The following is a 20261-nucleotide window of genomic DNA, read 5'->3' as shown; positions in this document are numbered from 1 at the left end:
GCTCTTCCAGAGGTCCGGAGTTCAATTCCCAGCACCCACATGGTGGCTCACAACCATCTGTAATGAGATCTGGTGCCCTCTTCTGGTGTGCAGGCATACATGCAGACAGAACACTGTATACATAATAAATAAATAAATTTTAAAAAAAAAAAAAAGAGTAAGTGATCCTAAAACAGATTGGACAGCCCAGAGGCAGCTGCTGGTGTGGGTTTAAAGAAAGGGCAGGAAAATATTGCTGGGAATTCTAGGGAAAAGAATTTTTGTAGGCCAGGCTTAGTGGTGCATGATTTGATCCCAGCACTTGGGAGGCAGACAGGCGGATCTCTGTGAGTTTGAGGCCAGCCTGGCCCACAGAGCAAGTTCCAGGACAGGCTCCAAAGCTACACAGAGAAACCCAGTCTCGAAAAACCAGAATAAATAAACAAACAAATAAAAGTATAGCCATAACACTTTTGTGGGGCTGGAGAGACGGCGCTGCGGTTAAGAGCGTGCACTGCTCAGCCTGGCGGTGGGGCACTCGGGAGGCAGGGGCCAGCCTGGTCTACAGAGCGAGTTCCAGGACAGCCAGGGCTACATGGAGAAAACCTTTCTTGAAAAACAAGAAAAGAAAAGAAAAGAAAAGAAAAGAAAAGAAAAGAAAAGAAAAGAAAAGAAAAGAAAAGAAAAGAAAAGAAAAGGAAAAGCATGTACTGCGCTTGCAGAGACTCCAAGTTTAGTTCCCAGCACCCACGTGTGGGCCACAATGGCCTGTAGCTCCAGAGTATGACACCCTTCTTCAGGACTCTGTGGGCACCCACACCTGCACTCACATGCACACACCCACACAGAGACACACAATATACATACAATAAAAATAAAATAAATCGGGGGCTGGAGAGATGGCTCAGAGGTTAAGAGCACTGACTGCACTTCCAGAGGTCCTGAGTTCAATTCCCAGCAACCACATGGTGGCTCACAACCATCTGTAATGAGATCTGGTGCCCTCCTCTGTATACATTAAAAAAAAGAAACCCTGTCTCAACAAAACAAAACAAAACAAAAATTCATGAAGGCTGGAGAGATGCCTCAGAGGTTAAGAGCACTGGCTGCTCTTCCAGAGGTCCTGAATTCAATTCTCAGAAAACACATGGAGTCTCACAACTATCTATAATGAGATCTGGTGCCCTCTTCTGGCCTGCAGGCATACATGCAGACAGAACACTGCATATATAATAAATAAATCTTTAAAAAAAAAAAAATAAAATAAAATAAAATAAAATAAATCTATTTTTAAAACCCCTTTGTTTCCAGGCTAGGTGGTGCACACCTTTAATCCCAGTACCTGGAAGACAGAGGCAGGCAGCTCTCTGAGTCTGACCTGCAAAATGAGTTCCAGGATAGCTAGGGCTATGTAAGGAAATTCTGTCTCAAAAACTAAACAAACAAGGGGCTGGAGAGATGGCTCAGAGGTTAAGAGCACTGGCTGTCCTTCCAAGGGTCCTGAGTTCAATTCTCAGCACCCACATGGTGGCCCACAACCATCTGTAATGAGATCTGGTGCCCTCTTCTGGCCTGCAGGACATATATGCAGGCAGACTACTGTATACATAATAAATAAATCTTCAAAAAAAATTCTTTAAAAAAAAATTAAACAAACAAAAAAGCCCTTTGTTGGGCTGGGGATATAGCTCACTTGACAGAGGGCTTATCTAGCATGCACTAAGTCCTGCATAAACCGGGTAGCTCACACCTGTAATTCCAGAACTCCAAAGGCAGGGAGATCAGAAGTTCAATGTCATCCTCAGCACATATCAGGGATGGGCTATATGAGACCCTTTCTACAAGCAAAGATCCTTTGTTAAACTTCAGAGACTAAAGCAGATACACACAAACACTTGGTCAAAGACAAGGTTCCCGAGAGGCATCGTGATACCATCTCGGTGGGCTCAGAAGCAAAGGTATAAAGGAATTGGTCTTGGCCCAGTGAAATAGCTCTGTGGCTGGGAGAGCTTGCCACCAAGCCTGACCCCGAGTTCATTCCCTGGGAACCACGTGATGCGTGAGAGACCTGATTCTCACGAGCTGGACTCTGACCTCCACATGCACTGTGGCCCGTGTATGCCCAGTACAAATACATACATATAAGAACAACAATTATTATATTATACGTTACATAGAACTCACCTTGAAGAAATCTGTGCACAAAGCTCTTATCTAACAGAATGACACCCCAATCCCCCACAATAAGCTTCTTGAGACTTACTAAGAATTAATGTCTGAAACTGTATCTACCTGAACTGAATGGAGCTAAGTGAGGCAGATAAAAGATACTTAAGAGACCTTTAGCTGCTCAGCTTCTTACTTTCAATCTCACAGACTAAGGTACTAAAACAAAGTACTCTCCCCCCCAACACAAATTATGAGAAAGACAGACTTTTAATATAATCTTCACGAAGGTGGGGCTTTAGAACACACGTCATTTCTTCTTGTTGTTGTATTGTTGTTTTGTGCTTAGAAATAGTGTCACCACTGTACCCCAGGCTGGCCTCAGATTCATCATCCTCCTGCATCAGTCCCCAGAGTGCTGGGAGGACAGGTGTGTGCCACCACACCTAAGACAGCGTTCGGTAACTTCCTAGTATTTAATCAACAATACAGCAGGCCAGTGCAGCCACAGCTACCAACCATCGGATAAATGACGCCAGCTTTTCCTTTCAATTTTTGTTCCCCGTTTATTGTAAATTTTCTTTTTCTTTTCTTTCTTTTTTTTTTTTTTGGTGTTTCAAGACAGGGTTTCTCTGTGTAATACCCCTGGCTGTCCTGGAACTCACTCTGTAGACCAGGCTGGCCTCGAACTCACAGAGATCCGCCTGCCTCTGCCTCCTGAGTACCAGGATTAAAGGCGTGCGCCACCACCGCTGGCTTTATTGTAAATTTTCAGCTGGTAGCTGACACATATTTATGAGGTACACTGTGATATCTGATACATGGATATACACAGCCATCAGTTAAGACTGACTAGTCTATGCACTGCTTCAAACAGTTAGCATTTCTCTTCTCAAGTGCTTGCCTGTCACATGCCGGACTCTGAATTCAACTCGCAGCATCACAAAGACAGACGGACAGACAGACATGGGTACACCAGCTTCTGCTGTGTTAATCAGTTGAGGGGCTCACTGGTCAGCCTAGGCTGGCACTGACCTCTCACTCTGCTGCCATCATCGGCATGAACCACTGTGCCTGACCCTACTGTTTCCTTTTGAGAGGACTAGCCACAGGAAGTGGAATTCCTCACTGGGACTGCCATTGGTCAGCAGTGTGTGTTTGTTCCTTGGGCTTTTTGTTTTGAGAAAGGGTCTCCTCATGTAGCCCAGGCTGGCCAGGGCCTGGTAATCCTCCAACTTCAGCCTTCTAAGTGCTGGGATTACAAGCCTGTCCACCAGAACCAGGCTGCATATCTTGAACTAAAAATACCTAGTCAGCCTGAGTCAGCCAGTCCAATAGCCAGCTGTAAGGGAGTGTGAGTCTGTACCAGCACTGGGGATAACTAATACCACGTCCACCCAGCATGCCTGAGCACACACAGGAGGATCAGGGCACTGGGGTCCCACTCTGCCACACAGCAGAGGGTGAAGGATGCCCTGTTTCACACACAAAACCTCAGGGACATTCTGAAATCCAGATTCCCATCCCAGGAAGCCCTGCATCCAGGTGGCTGCCAGGCCTTTAAAATGAATGCCAGTGTCATTTTCAAGTCTGAAAATGGCCCTTGGCCAAGGTGAGCAGCCTTTGACCAGCAGCCACCCGCGGGAGCTGTTGCTTTCGGTCACAAACCCAGAACGATCACAGCTGACCAGATGATCACGCTCTGAGCATGCCCAACCCATACAGATACACACCCGCACACACCCACAGGATTACCCTTATACCCCAGACTTGGTAACATCTACCATCCTGTGCAGGGATACCCTGGGGATACACACTGAGGCTACGATGGATTATAAAGTAAATTCAGCTGGTCTCTATGGCAACCCACACTGCCTCCCCAACCCCCACATACACTTGATAGTAGAGGAGGTCAGCTGGGCATGCTGTGACACGTCTTTTTTTTTTTTTTTTTTTTTAAGATTTATTTATTTATTATGTATACAGTGTTCTGTTTGCATGAATCCCTGGAGGCCAGAAGAGGGAGCCAGATCTCATTACAGATGGTTGTGAGCCACCATGTAGGTGCTGGGAATTGAACCCAGGACCTCTGGAAAAACAGCCAGTGTTCTTAATCTCTGAGCCATCTCTCCAGCCCCCTTTTTTGATTTGAGACAGGATTTCTCTGTGCAGCCCTGGCTGTCGCGAAACCCGCTCTGTAGACCAGGCTGGCCTCCTGAGTGCTGGGATTAAAGGCGTGCATCAACACTGCCCTTGTGACGTCTTTAATCCCAGAACTAGGAAGGCAGAGGTGCATAGATCTCTGTGAGTCCTAGATCAGTATGGTTTACACAGGCCAGTTCCAGGCCAGCCAGGAACTGTTAGTTAGATCCTGCTTTGAAAAGAAAGAAAAGAGGGAGGGAGTGAGGGAAGGGAAGGGAAAGGAAAAAAAAAACGAACAAAAGGTCTGTGTGTGGTGCAGTCATATGCATGATACTGACCCAGAGGTATGTTTCACACTTTTCTAGCAGAAATTAGCTGTAGGGAGGGGACGTGGGCTGTAGCTCAGTTGGCTATCATGTAAAGCCTGAAGTTTTGACACTCCACACCCCTGCTGCCCCTAACACCACGAACAGGTTGTATGGTGCACACCAGCAATCCCAGACCTTGAAAGATGGAGAGGGTATGCTCACTCTGAAAAGAGCTGAGGGAAATTCAGGTCTCAGCAGAGATGCCAGGGTCAGCAATCACACAGGTCACCCCTACCTGAGGCTGCAGCAGGGCCTAAGTCCTGCCTCTAGGGAGAGCAGTGGGCCAGATTCCTGAAAACACACACACACACACACACACACACACACACACACACACACACAGCCGAAGGCTCATCTAGGCTAGCATCAGCTTACCTGGCAGAAAGACTTCATCTTCTCCAGAACCCTGTTGACCTCTGGCATCACGTCTTTGCCATCCACCACAATAGGTGTGTTGGACCGGTTCCGGAGGGCCACATGCAGCACAGCCCGATCCTAGAGATGAAGGTCTGAGAATGAGGAACTACCACACACTCTAGAGTTAGAATGGTCCCATCTAGGAGAGGAACAGTGTGGCTCAGCCCTCTGCACCACACAAGCAGGTTCCCAGGCATCCATTACCACCACAGTCTTGTACAGAACTTATTTCATGCTTTGGGAGTGAGTCTGAGGACAGGGAATCCTGTGCCTACCTTATATGCTGTGGACAGTCAGAAGCAGATAGAGCAGGACCTGAACATGCCTGAAAGGCTTTTCATGCCTGAAGGACCCCAGGGCATGAAAAGGCTGACTGAAGAGAACAGAGTGACCAAAGGCCTAGTGGTGACAACAGAGGTCAGGGATGAAGCAATAAACCCCTTCGGTGGACCTAACACAGCCTCAGCCCTCCCGAGGAGAGGACTTCTTGTTTGTTGCACCTTCTAAAACTATCCGGAGGCCTCAGGATGTGAAGTAACACAGGCAGCCAAACAGCCTTACAGCCACAACTGCCACAAACTAAAACGTCACCGGGGTCGGCGACAAGTGCCAAAGCCGCTCAGCTGGTCACAAGAGCGAAATGGCCCGTCCAGCTAAGGACACTGGCGACCCTGGGAGGAAGCAGACGGCTAGGAAAGCGGTCACAATCCAGGGAGAGGTTCCTGGCGAGTGGGAGAGCCCGATGCCAGCCCGTCCACCCTATCTGGCCCCATGACTCCCCATGTTCCTTAAGCAAATGCACCCCTGCAGGAAGCCCTCGACTGCGGCCTCGCCCACACAAGCCCAGCTGCTTCTAACTGCACCTGTGAGCTCCGAGCCTCGGACCCCTCACAAGTCAAAAGACCGGGGCTGGAGGGATGGCTCGGCAGCCAAGAGCACATGCTCCTCTTCCAGAGGGCCAGAGTTCGCAGTATACACAACGCGGCTCACAACACTTCTAACTCCTTTTCCAGAGAATCTGACACTTCTGTAGGCACCTGTACTCATGCGCACACACCTACACACTCATAATGTGAGGGGGAAAAAAGACACAGAGAACAAGTGTGGCGTGTTTATTAGGCCTGCAGGCTTCCACACTCGGGGACAGGACTCCCCAGCACGTGTTTACCCCCACTTCTTCACTCCTACTGGGTACTGCCGAAGAGACTAAGGGCAGCTTGCAGCAAGGACCCACCAGAGTACCAAAGTTGAAATTCTCCGCGACAGTGTCTGAGCAAGCCCTAAGCAGATCTCTCCCTCCAGGCTTGAGCTGGCCCTCCCTGGACAGACACTAGGAACCGCTCCACTTTGCTTGCCAAGTCCAAGCTGCCAGTCTCGGAGAAGACACACCCTAAAGCTCTGCAGCCACCCCCACAGAAGAAAAGCCTTCAGCACCTTCAGGAGGTAAGAGCATTGCTCAAGAGCGAGGGAGAAGACACAGGGTGGTGATAACAGTCTGGTGAGCAGGAGGGAAGGAAGAGGCCTGGGGTGGTTACGCTGAACCTGGTGTCCACTACAACTGCTCACCTCCGTGTAGTTGATCTTCTCACCACTGAACATTCTGTCCCGTGCAGCCTCCACGCCCCTGGACTTAGCCTAGGAGGAGAAGACACTAAGGCCTAGTGTCCCATCCCCACTGGCCATCCCAAGTCCAAACCCCCCGGTGAGGCTGACAGATGGTCTCAGCCTGTTTCCCTTTCCCATTGCCTTCCAAGAGTCTGCTCAAATAGCAGGCCCTGGAGACCCCTGGGAGACCACTCCAAACCTGAGCCTGGAACCCAAAACACCACCCACCCCCACGTCCCCACATCCAAACCAGAGAGCACAGTTCCCCAATCAGAACATTACCAGGTCCACCAGTATCTCCATCACCTCCTTGTTCACGAGGTTCTTGGAGTAATCCACCAGAATATTCCCATGGTTGGTGTTGAGGTTCAAGCTGCAGGAAGATGCAGAAGCTGCTGGCCACACCCAAACCCACCCTCGCTGCGCCACAACTCCAGTGGCAGTGCCTGTTGCATGGCCACATAGTCTGACCTGCAAGCAGTATAGTGGAAAAAGCCATGGCACAAAAAAGATGCAGACAGATCCTGAGCCAGGAGCATGGTTTAGCTGGAGACGGGTGCAGCTGCCCTGCAGAGCCCCTCCACCTCCGAGCTCCCCTCCATGCTCCTTGTCTCAAACTGACTAGGGAAGGACCAACGCAGAGCCACAGGTGGTCCTCTCACGTCCCTAGCCTTCCAGCATCAGTGACAAGGAATGCCCGGATGCATCACATGCACGATTTCCTCCACCCTCCCTTCCATTTAGCAGTCGTCCACGCTCTCTCTGGCCTCTGCATCGTGCCTCCACGGCTCTATTTTTACCCCGTGGCTCCCAGTAAATCTCAGCCTACCCATCCTTCCCGACCCAAGCCCACGAGAAACAGGTGGGAGGGGACAGCTCTCAACTGTCTGTCGCGTCAGCAAGGGCTCCTCCTCCTCCTCACGGGTGGTTAGAAATCCCTTCTTGAATGGCTGAGACTGGAAGGCGGGGGCGAAGGGACAGAGGGGTCCTCGTGGGGGTGAGGGGCACTCCTCCTCATGACTAAGCAGCCCTGGCCCTCCGGTGACGCGGGTCCCAAGTCCCACTCCAAGGAGGAGTCAAGGACAAAATGCGGCCCCGGCCTGGGCCCCCGGGGGGGCGGCTGGAGGTTCCGGGAACTCCTTGGCCCCGACCCTGCGCGCCCACCTGAAGTGGTTGAAGCGCTCCGGATCCTTCTCAAAAAGGTCCCGCAGATTGAGATCGGCGCGGTTCGCACGGTGCCATTCCTGCAGCTTCTGGAACATCGGGTTCCGGGTGAGCGCGGCCATGGCGGGACCGGAGAGTTACACGGAGCTGGACGGGCGCGGAAGAGGAAGAAGCAGCAGCAGCAGCGCGCAGCAAGCTCCGCGTCCGTGCGCGCAGCGGTCTTTATGGCGCAGGCGTCCGGCCCCGCCCCTCCCGGCCCCGCCTCCGGCCGCCTCGGCCGCGCCCCGCCCCTGTCGTCCGCGCCCGCTACGCGACCTTGCCAGTGGCTGCAGATCTGGGGGCCTCTGCTGGCCCTCTCTGTAATACAAGTGTGGCCATTTGCGATGTCCCTTGGTTGACTTCTGCCCGGAAGTGACTTGAAGGGCAGAGGCGGAGCTTCCCATGCCCGGTCCGCTTGCTTCCTTCCTCCATTTATTTAATTCAGCAAAACACTATGGAATAAAACTCTAGAGGACTCTACCTCTAACTCTTGGTTAGAGGTATTACTGCAAGGATTATGGGTACATAAACCAAATAAGTAAATAGAATTTATGGAATTTCATAGCTGGCAAGTGCTCCTGAGAAGAGGCAAACTGGATTGAGCAGGAGAGATGGGTCAGTGGTTAAGAGCACATATTACATACATCTCTTGCAGAGGACCTGAACTGAGTTCCCAGCGTGCACATAGGGTGGCTTACAACTGCCGGCAACTCCTGCTGCAGGTGCCTTTGAATTCCAAAGGCATTTGCATTCTCCTGCACATACTCACCCCGCACACGTAGTTAATAATGAAATCATACGCATATATTTAAAGGCACATTGGAAAGAGGCACTGTAATTTTAAATAGATGATTAAGAAAAAGCTTGCTCTTTATTATATTTGAGTAAAAGCATGAAGGAGAAGAAATGAGCCAGTTGGCTACCTGGAAGGAAATTGTTCTGTCAAAGGGAATAGAAATCGCAAAATCTGAGAGACTCACAGGTGTCCCACAAACAGCAGGTGCATGTGGCCGGAGCGGAGCAGATGAGGGGAAAACCTTAGCGGGTGACATCAGAGAAAAGGGAGTTCACTCGGGGGCTTGCAAAGCATTGAGGACTGACTTTTGTTTAGAGATGAGAAGCCATTGAAAGACTAAACAGAGCTGGGACTTCCTCTGACACGTTGTATAAAGGGTCAGAGTGATACAGGTCAGGGAAATAAACCAGGTCCGGAAGCTTTGGTCAAGGCAGGAGGAGATGGACATGGATGACTGAATGAATGAAGAATCCACAATTTCCTGGCGAGAAAGGTCAAGATACCCAGTTTGGGATCCAACTTCCTGGAGAAAATGGAATTCTCACCTCCAATTCTGACGAAGAACAAGGGAGACTCGTAATGAGGGAGAGGGGGGAAGGTGCAAGTGTGTGTGGGGGATCATTTCCAAGACAGTGCTGGACATCTTAGCACTGGGGTGGCAGTACATCCCAACACTGGGGAGGAGAGGCAGAAAGATCAAGAGCTCAAAGCCAGTATCAGCAACATGTTTGAAGTCAGCATGTCTGAAAGACAAAAAACAGGAACTGAGGAGAGAGTTCAGTAAAGCACTTGCCTCAGAGATGAGGACATATTTACTCAACAGAGCCCATGTAAAAAGCTGCACATGGTGGCCTCTTGCAGTCTCAGTGCCAGGGACGCAGGGACAGGAGGATCCTAAGGTCCAATGGCCAGCCAGCCTCAGTGGTAATCCCCAGGTCTCACCGATAGACCCTGCCTCAAAAAAGAAGCTGAAAATGAATAAAATGGGGGCTAGAGAGATAGTTCAGAGGTTAAGAACACTGGCTGTTCTTCCAGAGGTCCTGAGTTCAATTCCCAGCAACCACATGGTGGCTCACAGCCATCTGTAATGAGATCTGGCACCCTCTTCTGGCCTGCAGCAGACATGCAGGCAGAACACTACATAATAAAGAAATACATCTTAAAAAAAAAAAGAAAATGAATAAAATATATTACTAAGCTGGGCAGTGGTAGCACACCTTTAATTCAGCACTCAGGAGGCAGAGGCAGGCAGATATCTGAGTTCGAGGCCAGCCATAACTACTACTACTACATATATACATACTACATACTGAGTTCCAGGACTGCCAGAGCTACATAGCATGAGCCTAACCTGAAGAAAAAAAGGAGGGGGGGGGGGGCGGTAAGCTGGCAAGATACCTCATCAGCCAAGGCCAAGGCTGATAACCTAAGTTTGATCCCTGGAACTCACATAATAGAAAAGAACTAACTCCTTGTCCTTTGGCCACATGTGGCACACCCCTTCGAATAAACAAGTGTAATTAAAAATAAAACGGGGGGGGGGGGCAGCAGACCTAAGGAACAGTAAGTACTCCACGTTGTCCTCCAGCCTCCGTGTACACTCCACTGCAACAGCAGTCACTCCCACCCTGAACCTCAACTAACAAGAATGCCAGTCTCAGCTGTGGCTGCCCGGGGTCCTCAGACTCGGGCCCAGCGGGGTCCAAAGGCTCCCCTTTTGTAGGGGGCACTTTTGATGACAGCCGCTGGGGCTTTCCTTCTGCCCTTTCTCTTCCTGTTGCAAGGAATAATCAGAGCAAATGTGCTCAGGACCAGCTTCCCTGCTGCGCCATCTCCCGCTCTGACGGTCAGTTTTAAGAGAAACAAGAGAATGACCCCTAGAGACAGGCTCTCCTTTGTCTTTATGTTGTTTTGAGTTGTCCTTTACAACTTTTTTCTTTTTCTTTTTCTTTTTTTTTTTTAAGATGTAGTGAGTTCTGAGGCCTGCCTGGTCTACAAAGTGAGTTCAGGACAGCCAGGGTTACACCTTGTCTCGAACAGCCCCGCCCCCGCTCCACCCCACCCCCCCAAAAAAGAAAGAAAAGACAAAGGAAAAAGAAAAGATGCATCCTGAGCTTTCAGAAGGCTGGAGTTGTGTGAACCATTACACGTGGGTAACAACCACAAATCTCTCCAAAGATTTTAGGGGTGTTTCACCTACTTGCTCCTCACCACACTTAAGCCTTTTAAAAAAGCTCTGATAGGAACCGCACATGGTGGCGCAGCCTTTAATCCCAGCACTCTAAGAGTTCGAGGACAGCCTGGTCTACATTGCAAATTCAGGACAGCTGGGGCTACATAATGACCTGTCTCAAAAACCAAACATACTGTATGTGTGTGGGTGTTTAAGGCATCCTGTTTTCTATTCCCATCGTAACTGCCCGGGTATTTTATGCCAAGCACTGCAAACCAGAGTAAAGACTTCAGTGAGGAGCGACAGGACTCCGGGCCAGAGAACGTTCTTGGGATCATGCCCACACAACAGGGATTAAGCACAATCTGTAGAAAACCTGGCCCAGAAAGTGCATGAGAGCCTGCTCAAACCAGTCTCAAGTGCCTTCAGCAAGATGACCGGATCGTAAGAGGATTTGACAGTAGAGACAGGTTTAGTAAGTCCAGGGAGGGTCGAAATTCTCTCCAACGCAGCCCTGGGAAAAGCCCTTGAATTTTGTGAAGCTGGCACTTCCCAGCCTTTGGTGGGAAGCAAAGAAGAGCCGCGTCCGAAAGATGGGGAAACTGAGGCAAGGGCATCTGGCCAGATCATGCCTTGATAAGAGTCTGCCGGACAAGGGTTAGCAGTGGAGTTGTCGGATGCGGTAGGGGCTGAGTGGAACACGCCGGCGGGAGGCGGGAACCCGGAGCGCACCACTGCAGGTCAGCGAGCGGTTCCGAGCTGCCGAGCCGCCAGAGATGCTGAGTCACCGGGCGGCGAAGGCTGCGGAGCGCGCCTCCCTGGGCTGGGCGGAGCTCCGGGCACGCGCACGCACATTCTGTGTCCCGGGCGGGCGCGAGGCCGTGCGCTTGGAGGTCGCGAGCACACGCAGTACCTAGGCTAGCTGCGTGTAGGCTTGCACGTCCAGGGAGGGGGCAGGGCGAGCGCATGTGCGTATGTGCGCATGTGCGGGTCCAGGGTCGGAGCTGCGTGGTGAGAGACTTAGAAAACGCCTGCATTTGCACGTCTGGGATGGTTGAAATAAACTGCGTGCGCATGCCGCGGGGGAGGAGGATGTGCACACGCGCTCTCCAGGAATAATGCGTGAGGCAAGAGGGCGGGGCGGGTTAACGCCTGTGGTCTCAGTGAGGCTGAGGCAGACGTGTTCGATGCCAGCCTGGGCAATATAGTGGGTATCTAGTCTAGCCTGGGCTACAGTGTGAGCCCACTCATTAAAAACAAACATAAAACAGGATACATAATTCTTACGGGACGCTCCCAATAATTCCTCTTCCAGTTCTGATAGAATTCTGGTGAACAATTCTTGAACCCAGTGGAGAGCCTTATGTCAGGTCTGATTTTTTACTCTACATTAGAATTAGCAAATCCTGGCCCCAGCAACACCTTTCGTCTGCCACACATTGCCTGACAAGGGTCTGGAATTGTGGTCCTAATAGGATCAGTTTAGCTCTCCTGGGGCCTTCTACTGGAGAGCGAATGGAACCCCCAAATTCCTGGGCAGCGCTGCTGCGTGCTGTAATGGTAAGCAAAGACTGAGACTTAAGCAGCCCTTAGACCAGTGGTTCTCCACCTTCCTAATGCTGCAACCCCCAATACAGATCCTCGTGTAAGTGACCCCCCACACCCTAAAATTACTTATCTTTTTTAAAAAATTATTCTTTTATATACATTGGTGTTTTGCCTGTATGTATGTCTGTGTGAGGATGTCAGATCTTGGAGTTATAGTTATTAGCCACCATGTGGTTGCTGGGAATTGAACTTGGGACCTCTGGAAGAGCAGTCAGTGCTCTTAATCGCTGAGCCATCTCTCCAGCCCTATTTCCTTTGCTACTTCATAACTGTAGTTCTGTTACTGGCTATGAATTGTAATGTAAATATCTGTTTTCCCATGGTCTTAGGTGACCCTTGTGAAAAGGTCATTGGCTCCACATGGGGGTCACGACCCACAGTCTGAGAACCACTTCATTAGAGCCACAGGGTAAGATAGCATGGGCAAATGAGGAGGGATGGGTGCCTCGGGAAGCTTGATGCTGTCCGGGAAGAGGGCCTAATGGCTGTGACATAAAGGGATATGGTGCACTTGAGGATACTCTTAAAAGGACGTGATGATTTACTTAATGACGTTTCTAAATTGGTTGTTGGTACTTTTACCAAGGATGAGAAAAATTGCGTTGTCTCCCCTATAGGACAAAAATAAGAACTGCACAAATCTGCATGCAATGTGGCCTTCTAGCAAGGGCCTGACCCTCCTGAGACAGTCCTTCCTGTCACCTAGGCCTACATTCCCAACCGGGTAACCAGCACAAGAGCACACACACTCCCGCTGGAGCTGTGATTAAATTTTAAGTCCAGCTGTAAGGTCAAATCCAGGACCCAAGCCAGACAGGCTTGTTCCCTGGGCTCCGGTCATGCTGCCCATCTCCACGGCCTCTTGACAGTCATGGAGCTGAACCACCAGGTTACTTCTCATTTGTTCCAGGATCAGGTAGATGGCAGGAGTGGCCTACACAGCAGAGCAGACTGAACCCATGGCTGGTAAGATGCAGGAATTCCCACGGAGGGAAGGAAGCTCCCAAGCCTCCTAAGGATCTCAACTGCTGGTGTGTTCCTCCATTCCTCACACTGGCTGAGGCCACCCAAGTCCTCCAGGAGGTCAGGGAATAACATCTCTGCTTCCGTCCCAGCCCATCCAGGACATGGTAGGGCTACCATGCTCCTTTCTTTCTTAACCACTGATATAAACGGAAGTAGCTAACAGTACTGGGCACAGAAGCACTGGGCACAGAAGCCAAACAGGAGCACAGTAAGTCGTCTGTCTTCCTGCTGGTTGTTTACTTACTGGCACTGGGCACTCAACTCAGGGCCTTGGGCTTGCTAAGCTGTGTTCCACCACTGAAGTACAACCCAATTACCTCTATGTTGTTTTTGTCTGAGACAGGGTCAGGCAAGGGCCGGCCTTGCACTGAGCCTCTTGTATCTACCTCTAAAAGGCAAGGATTACAGATGAGTTTACTGAGAGGCACAGGGCAGAAAACCCATCATTCCTGGGTTTGCTCCTTAGACAGGCTGTTGGGATAGGTCACAGCATCCTGCTAGAGGAGGGTGCTATGACCAACTCCAGAAAGAGTCCACATTCTTCTAGTCGTCACCTGCCCATGCAGAGGCTTCAGCCAGTTGACCTTCGAGAGGCCAATGACCTTAGGGCTGCAACTGGCTGACGTGCTCCCTGCCTGTGCGATCCCATCCCTTGAGTGGTCTGAGACTCAGAGGACAAGCTGACCTGGAAACCGGTTCCTGCATGGAACCAAGTGAGCTCTACCAAGTGAGTTATTGCTTCTGACATGTGTCCGCTGCAGTTAATTTTAAATAAGATACAGAGTATTATTAAATGTATATTTTAATAAAGCCAATAGTTATTTACTTATAGGAGCTTTAAAAGTAAGATACAAAATGTCGAGTTCCAGTTTGGAAGGTCACAACTATTCACATGATGTCCTGCTGATGCCGAGCAAGGCAGCCATGCGTTGGCCGTGCTGAGGACACACTCACGCGCACATACATGCGCTTTGGCAAGACGCCTCTGCCAAGCGCAGCACCTGGGATTACCAGTGTTCAGGGCAAGGCGGTGCTGGTAACAGCACCTATGTGGAGACTACACAAACTGCTTCACACGGTCTCACAGCCATGGAGACAAAATGTCTTTCTTAATAGAGAAAAACAGACCAGAGGTGACAGTTAGTGTCACCTGTGCTGGGGCACCAAGGAGGGACCTTGGCCCAGGGTGAGGTCTTCAGGGAGGCACTATGAAAATGAGTACTGCAGGGGACTAGAACTCGAAACACAGGGCACTGTGGACACATTACTGAAGGAAATACAAAGTTTTTACAAGTAAAACAGCCACAAGGAACTCTGAACAGATTAGTGTGCACACTGTGACAGCTAACACAGACAGCAGCCACACAGGGCTGGTGTAAAGTACGTGCCTGGGGAACTCTATGTACAAAACAGTTCTCTGTAAACATGGTGAGGTGAAGGATCGTCAGCACAGGCAGAAGTGGCACCCCCACACAGCACAAACGACAACAGCCAGGGCCTCCAGCAGCTTGGAGGAGACACAGTACTGACAACAGGTGGCCGGGCTCAGACACCCGACAGACAGGTCCTCAATAGCATTCTCGTGTGTGAACTGTGTGTGCGTGTGGACGGTGTGTGTATACATAGATTCTTTTTGGTATTTTTAAATATAAATTTATCTGTAGAAAAATGAGAACATAAATGTGTTATTACAATCTTTGTTGGAAAAGCTTACATGGAGTTAGAAAGAATAAACCATTTATTAGTAGTTAACATATATTAAAATGGTTTAATGATTTAAGAAAATATAAAAAAAATTAATACTGTCAAACTTTCATACCAGAAAATATCATGGATTTTTCTCAATTAGACATTTTCAAAGATGAAATATGAAAATTTTAAATAAGTTTTATATAAAGAACTTTCTGCAACCTCAATTAATATATAGTGGGAAATGTCTACTCTATATAGATATATTTATTATTATTTCTCAATTGAAGCACCATTCAATTCTTCTGGATCCATTCTGGCTGGAAAATATCCCCAAATCTGTTTAATGGCACATGTTAACTAAAAGTGAGGTGGTTTTTTGTTGTTGCTGACTAAACAGAGACTTTGAATTCCTGTCTACATCATAATTCCTTTGTCTTTTGAGCCAGCTTGCAGATGTCACTGTGGTTCTGAGTGTGGGGGTCTTGGTGCAACCCCTCCCCACAGTTCCTTCCTTCAGGGAGTGTGGGTGCTGCCTTGGTCATGGTGAAGGAGCTGAGGGCAGCAGATGCAGCTTTACTCTGCTCTCGACGTGGGCCAACTGGCTCCATAGCGTGGCCAGGAGCATGCCTCTGAGAGCGGCTTCCCAATCCTGCTCTTGTAAATTACATGAGCCTACACCCCTGGGCGCTTCTGAGCAGAGGAACTACCAACCCAGAGGAAGCCAGGTGGCCGCTTCTGATCACCAGTGTCTTGTATAAGCTCAAATGAAGCCAGCGCTGAGCTAGCCTCCAGCCAGTGTACCTGGGGTCTTAAGATAGCCACTGTGTTTTAGGCAGGAGACATTTTTAACTGAAAACCTACATGAGAAGTATCTATAAAATCAGTGATGGGTGTGGGTCCCACTCAGTGTGTTCAAGAAGAGAGTTTCAAAGAATGGTCAGCTTTGTTCTCAGCCTGCAGGCCTCATGCCTTTCCCACATGCAGGACTGACAACCTTCGGACTGTGTTTTCCAAGTGTGGCCTCTGGCCACCTGCACCAGGATTACCTGAGGTGCTTGTTAAGCATGCAGATTGCCAGCATCCCCCTGAGTGTCAGGAATCTCCATCTTCAGCTGTCTCCCAGGGGTCTGCTACCTTCAAAGTTTAAGAAATCAGGGTTTAAAGACTTGGAGCTGCCAATCACCTCTGACCCAAGGAACGTTTCCGTGCCTGGGACAGGGGTGCACTGGTCCTTTCGGGGCTAGTATCAGCTACTCAGCCCTGGGGACAGTTGCCCCAACGGCTTTGATGGGCAACAAGCTAGCTGTGGTCAGTATTGGGGCAAATAGGCTGGCCTGCGCTCAGCCTTCCCAGGGAAGGCCTTGAAGCCCTTGGGCGCCGCCTTGTGTGCTGGTGGAGGTGGGGGCTGGGGTGGTGTCTGCACATAGGTGAAGGAGGTGGTACTGCAGTCACTGGTTGCAGCCCACACAGGGGACTGCAGCATCTGCATGGTATCGTTCCACTGGCTGCCGGGACTGGAGACTCCATAGAGAGGTGCAGCAGGGCTGGGCAGCGTGCTGGGCAGTGGGGAAGGGTGCTGCCACGGTGCTTTGGGTGGCCATGTTTTGGTTTTGTTATCCTGGGGAACAGAAGAGAGTTCTTAGTGCCATTTGTGGTAAGTTGTCATTGTGTCCCACCCCACCCCACCCCCAGATCTCCCACCCTCCCCCCACAGCCTGGTGCAAGGGAAGTTCTTACAGTGACATCAGCACTCAATGCCTGTACAACCCACACAACAGTCTCGTAGCCCAACTGTGGAAGTGAATTCGTATGTCTGCACAGAAACACCTAGATATGTGTACCACTTCCACAGTGCTGGGGTATGTATTTACAGGGCCTCCCACCACTCATGCACCCACAGCCCTTACTTATATTTAACTGATCTGAACAGGGAGTGTGGCATGTGGCTCTCACATGAGACAAACAGCAGAGCTTCCTCTACAAAAGACTGTACCAGCTGAGGTGATCATATCTCACCATTTATGAGAAAATAATTCACCACCAAGAGGAGACCCCTTATGACTTTGAGGCTCAACGTCTTTAGCATGAGCCAGCTCACGTACCTGGTTCACATCCTCCACTGTGGTAAGAAGAGGTGGTGAGGGCAGTGTGCTGGTCTCCTGCTCTCCGCTGCTGTGTTTCCTGAAAGAATCCAGAGCTCAGAGCAATGACCCCTTGGCTTCATTGTTGGGACTCAGACAGACTAAGTGCTTGCTTGCTCTTGGTCTCTAGGTCCCCAGTCTAGGTGAGGAGGCCTTGGGTCCACCAAGGTCAGTGTGACATGGGAGGAGCCAGCATGCCTATAAAGCCCTTACAGGAAGTGGGCAGGAGGAACAGCCAGCATGGAGATAGCACTGGCTGTTTTCACAGCTCTCTGAGGTAACCCGCTTTGGCTTCTCATGAATTTACTCAACAGTTACTGAAAATCTTTAACATACACTGGGTATGTTTGGGACTTAAAAAAAAAAAAAAAACTTTGTGATAGAGTATGACCAATATACATTGTTTACATGCATAAAACTGTCAAAGATTAAAATATCCTAGAACAATAAAAGCATGCCAGTTTGACATTGCTGAGTTAAAGGGGCAAGATACAGCATATCTGTGCCAGAGCTCCTCTAGACAGTACAGACCCCACCGGGGTGACCTCCTTCTCTCACAGAACACTGCCAGTGTCCCACCAGCCCCTCACAGATCCTGCAACCCCAGGCCAGCACCTTCCTCGTGGAAGATACATCGTGGAGGTGCCTCCAAGGCCTCTGTCCCGTCACAGGGCAAGCTGGCAGGAACAACATTCTGGCTGTCCCACTCTCCAGTCCTTGGCTTAGCAATCTCCTTACCTTCTCTGTTTGACAGCAGCCACAAGGTCAGGCCCTGAAAACATGGAGAAGAGGCTATCCCCATTGGCCGAAGAGGTCTCATCACTGGAGCTGGCGGAGTCTCCCTGAGCACCTGCCCAGCCGCTGTGCAGGCTGTCCCTGAGAGTGGAGAGAAACTGGTCATGGACCTCCCACAGCCTTACCACAACTCCTAGACCAATTAGACTCTGCTGTCACTCCCTGCAAAACTTGACATTTCTTCCTTTCTCTTCAAAAGTGTCTTTACTTCCTTTTATTTCTCAGAAGCCTGTGGGGTGGTATGCAATTGGTTTTAGAGAAAAGTAAAGTGAGGATGCTCTTTCACCATCCAGACTTATTAACCAAAAAGTACTATGAGACACAAATTCATATTCTCTCTTAAAGGTGTATTTATTCGTGCTTGCGTAAGTGTATGTGCACTACCTGTGTGCAGGTGCCCTCAGAAGCCACAAGAGGAGGGTCGACTCCCCTGAACTGAAGTTACAGACGGTTGTGATCCACCATGTAGGTTCTAAGTCACTGAACCACCTCTCCAGCTGGGTTACTTTTTCCCTCTGAAATGAGGCTTTTCTAGGTAACTCAGGCTGGCCTAGAACTTGCTATGTAGTCCATGCTACCTTGAATTCACGACAGTTGTACCCACCTCCCACATGCCAGGATTACAGGTGTGTCCCACCGTGTCCCACCACCAAGACTTTCCAATGCACTAGAACTGGAGCATGCACCTTGGTTTTTGCTGGGCTGGGGATTGAGTGCAGGGCCTTGCACATTGCTAGGTAAGCACTCTACCACAGAGCCACCGACCCCAGGCCTACTTTGCCTTCTGTGGGCTGTAACAACAGCATTCCACAAGTTCTTGGGTTTCACACCCAGGCTCCTTTTACCAGAAAGACCATATGAAACACTGTTAAATAAGATCCCTACTCTACTCGAAAAACCAAAAAAAAAAAAAAAAAAAAAAAAACCAAAAAAAAAAAAAAAAAAAAAAAAAAAGATCCCTACTCTACAAGGAAAAGGCTTGTTTGTTTTCTCTTGCTTTACTCCTAAGTTAGTATTTATATATTTTTAATTTTTTCTTTTAGCCCCCCTTCACAGTCTTTACAATTTTTTAAGAGATAAAATATTTTTTTAAAATTTAAAAATATTTTAAAAACCTCATATACATGTACTGCATTTACAAAAGGCTATCTTTCTGTACTCATTCATAGCAGAGGTGTATTTATGTGGATACATCATACCCCTGGCATCCTATATTAGGATCTGACCCCATGAAGATTTAGCCACTTCACTCTTTCACTACCCGGTGAACACGAACGAAAAGCCAGTGCGCCTCCCCTTTAACTGAGGCTGTCTGGGGCATCCAGATCCAAAGTTGGCTTCCTTCCTGTAGGCAGAACTCACCCTTCTGTGAAGAACTCTGGCAAAGGCCAGGTCCGATGGGCATCATCCATGGGCGGCCAGTTGCCCCGGGGATTGCCCGGCCGGCGGCCATGCTGGGCTTGCCGCTTCTGCTGCATTGCCTGGCTCACTCCGGCCACGTAGCGTGCAAACTCGGGGTCTGAGCCCACTGTGTAGAGACAGGAAAAATCGGGGTTTAAGGCCAAACTGACCTCTGCCTCTCTTCCCCTCCAAGGACGAGCCATTGTACACACAGAACATAAGTAAAGTTGGTTGCAGGCTATGGCTACTCCCTGCACAAGATAGAGCTTAGAGCACACAGGTCTGAGGCTGGGGTTGGTGTGTGTGGGGCTGTCAGCAGGAGTTATGCTAGGCTGGGTGTGAAGGGAGGACAAAGGACGAAGCTCTGAACTGTCCACAGCTACGTTTGGTTTTGCTTCTTGAGAAAAGATCTTGCTATGTGCCCACAAAGGACTACATAGCACAGACTGGCCTGGAACTCTCAGTGAACCCCTGACTCAGTCTCCCAGAGCTAACTGGGTTTTTTTTGTTTGTTTGTTTTTCAAGACATGGTTTTTCTGTGTAGTTCTGGCTGTCCTGGCACTTGCTCTGTAGACCCGGCTGGCCTTGAACTCAAGAGAGATCCACCTGCCTCTGCCTCTTGGGTATTGGGATTAAAGATGTGCACCACTCGGCCCAGCTCCAAAGCTACATTTTTTTTTTTTTAACACAAATAGGAATTCATTAAAAAATTTCAGGGGCTGGAAAGATGGCTGAGCAAGTAAGAGTAC

The 20261-nt window shown here is 49.6% G+C and overlaps 2 protein-coding genes across 2 annotated transcripts in view; both read right to left on the bottom strand.

Annotated features, from left to right (window-relative positions):
- Window positions 1–8032, bottom strand: part of Gpi (glucose-6-phosphate isomerase) — a 29570-nt gene extending 21538 nt beyond the window's left edge. Inside the window, exons 1-4 of the mRNA XM_059275063.1 lie at window positions 7842–8032; window positions 6960–7050; window positions 6639–6707; window positions 5031–5150 (exon numbers count right to left, since the gene is read on the bottom strand). Coding sequence (XP_059131046.1) covers window positions 5031–5150; window positions 6639–6707; window positions 6960–7050; window positions 7842–7963 — 402 coding nt within the window. The 5' untranslated portion in view covers window positions 7964–8032. The remainder of the gene's footprint in view (window positions 1–5030; window positions 5151–6638; window positions 6708–6959; window positions 7051–7841) is intronic.
- A 6235-nt stretch (window positions 8033–14267) lies between these two features.
- Window positions 14268–20261, bottom strand: part of Garre1 (granule associated Rac and RHOG effector 1) — a 67160-nt gene continuing 61166 nt past the window's right edge. Inside the window, exons 11-14 of the mRNA XM_059277511.1 lie at window positions 19474–19639; window positions 18055–18192; window positions 17278–17356; window positions 14268–16793 (exon numbers count right to left, since the gene is read on the bottom strand). Coding sequence (XP_059133494.1) covers window positions 16485–16793; window positions 17278–17356; window positions 18055–18192; window positions 19474–19639 — 692 coding nt within the window. The 3' untranslated portion in view covers window positions 14268–16484. The remainder of the gene's footprint in view (window positions 16794–17277; window positions 17357–18054; window positions 18193–19473; window positions 19640–20261) is intronic.

Source organism: Peromyscus eremicus, chromosome 1 (assembly GCF_949786415.1).
Source record: "Peromyscus eremicus chromosome 1, PerEre_H2_v1, whole genome shotgun sequence".
NCBI classification, from domain to species: Eukaryota; Metazoa; Chordata; class Mammalia; order Rodentia; family Cricetidae; genus Peromyscus; species Peromyscus eremicus.
The sequence above is the reverse complement of the archived record's forward strand: the minus strand, read 5'-3'. Positions and strand labels throughout refer to the sequence as shown.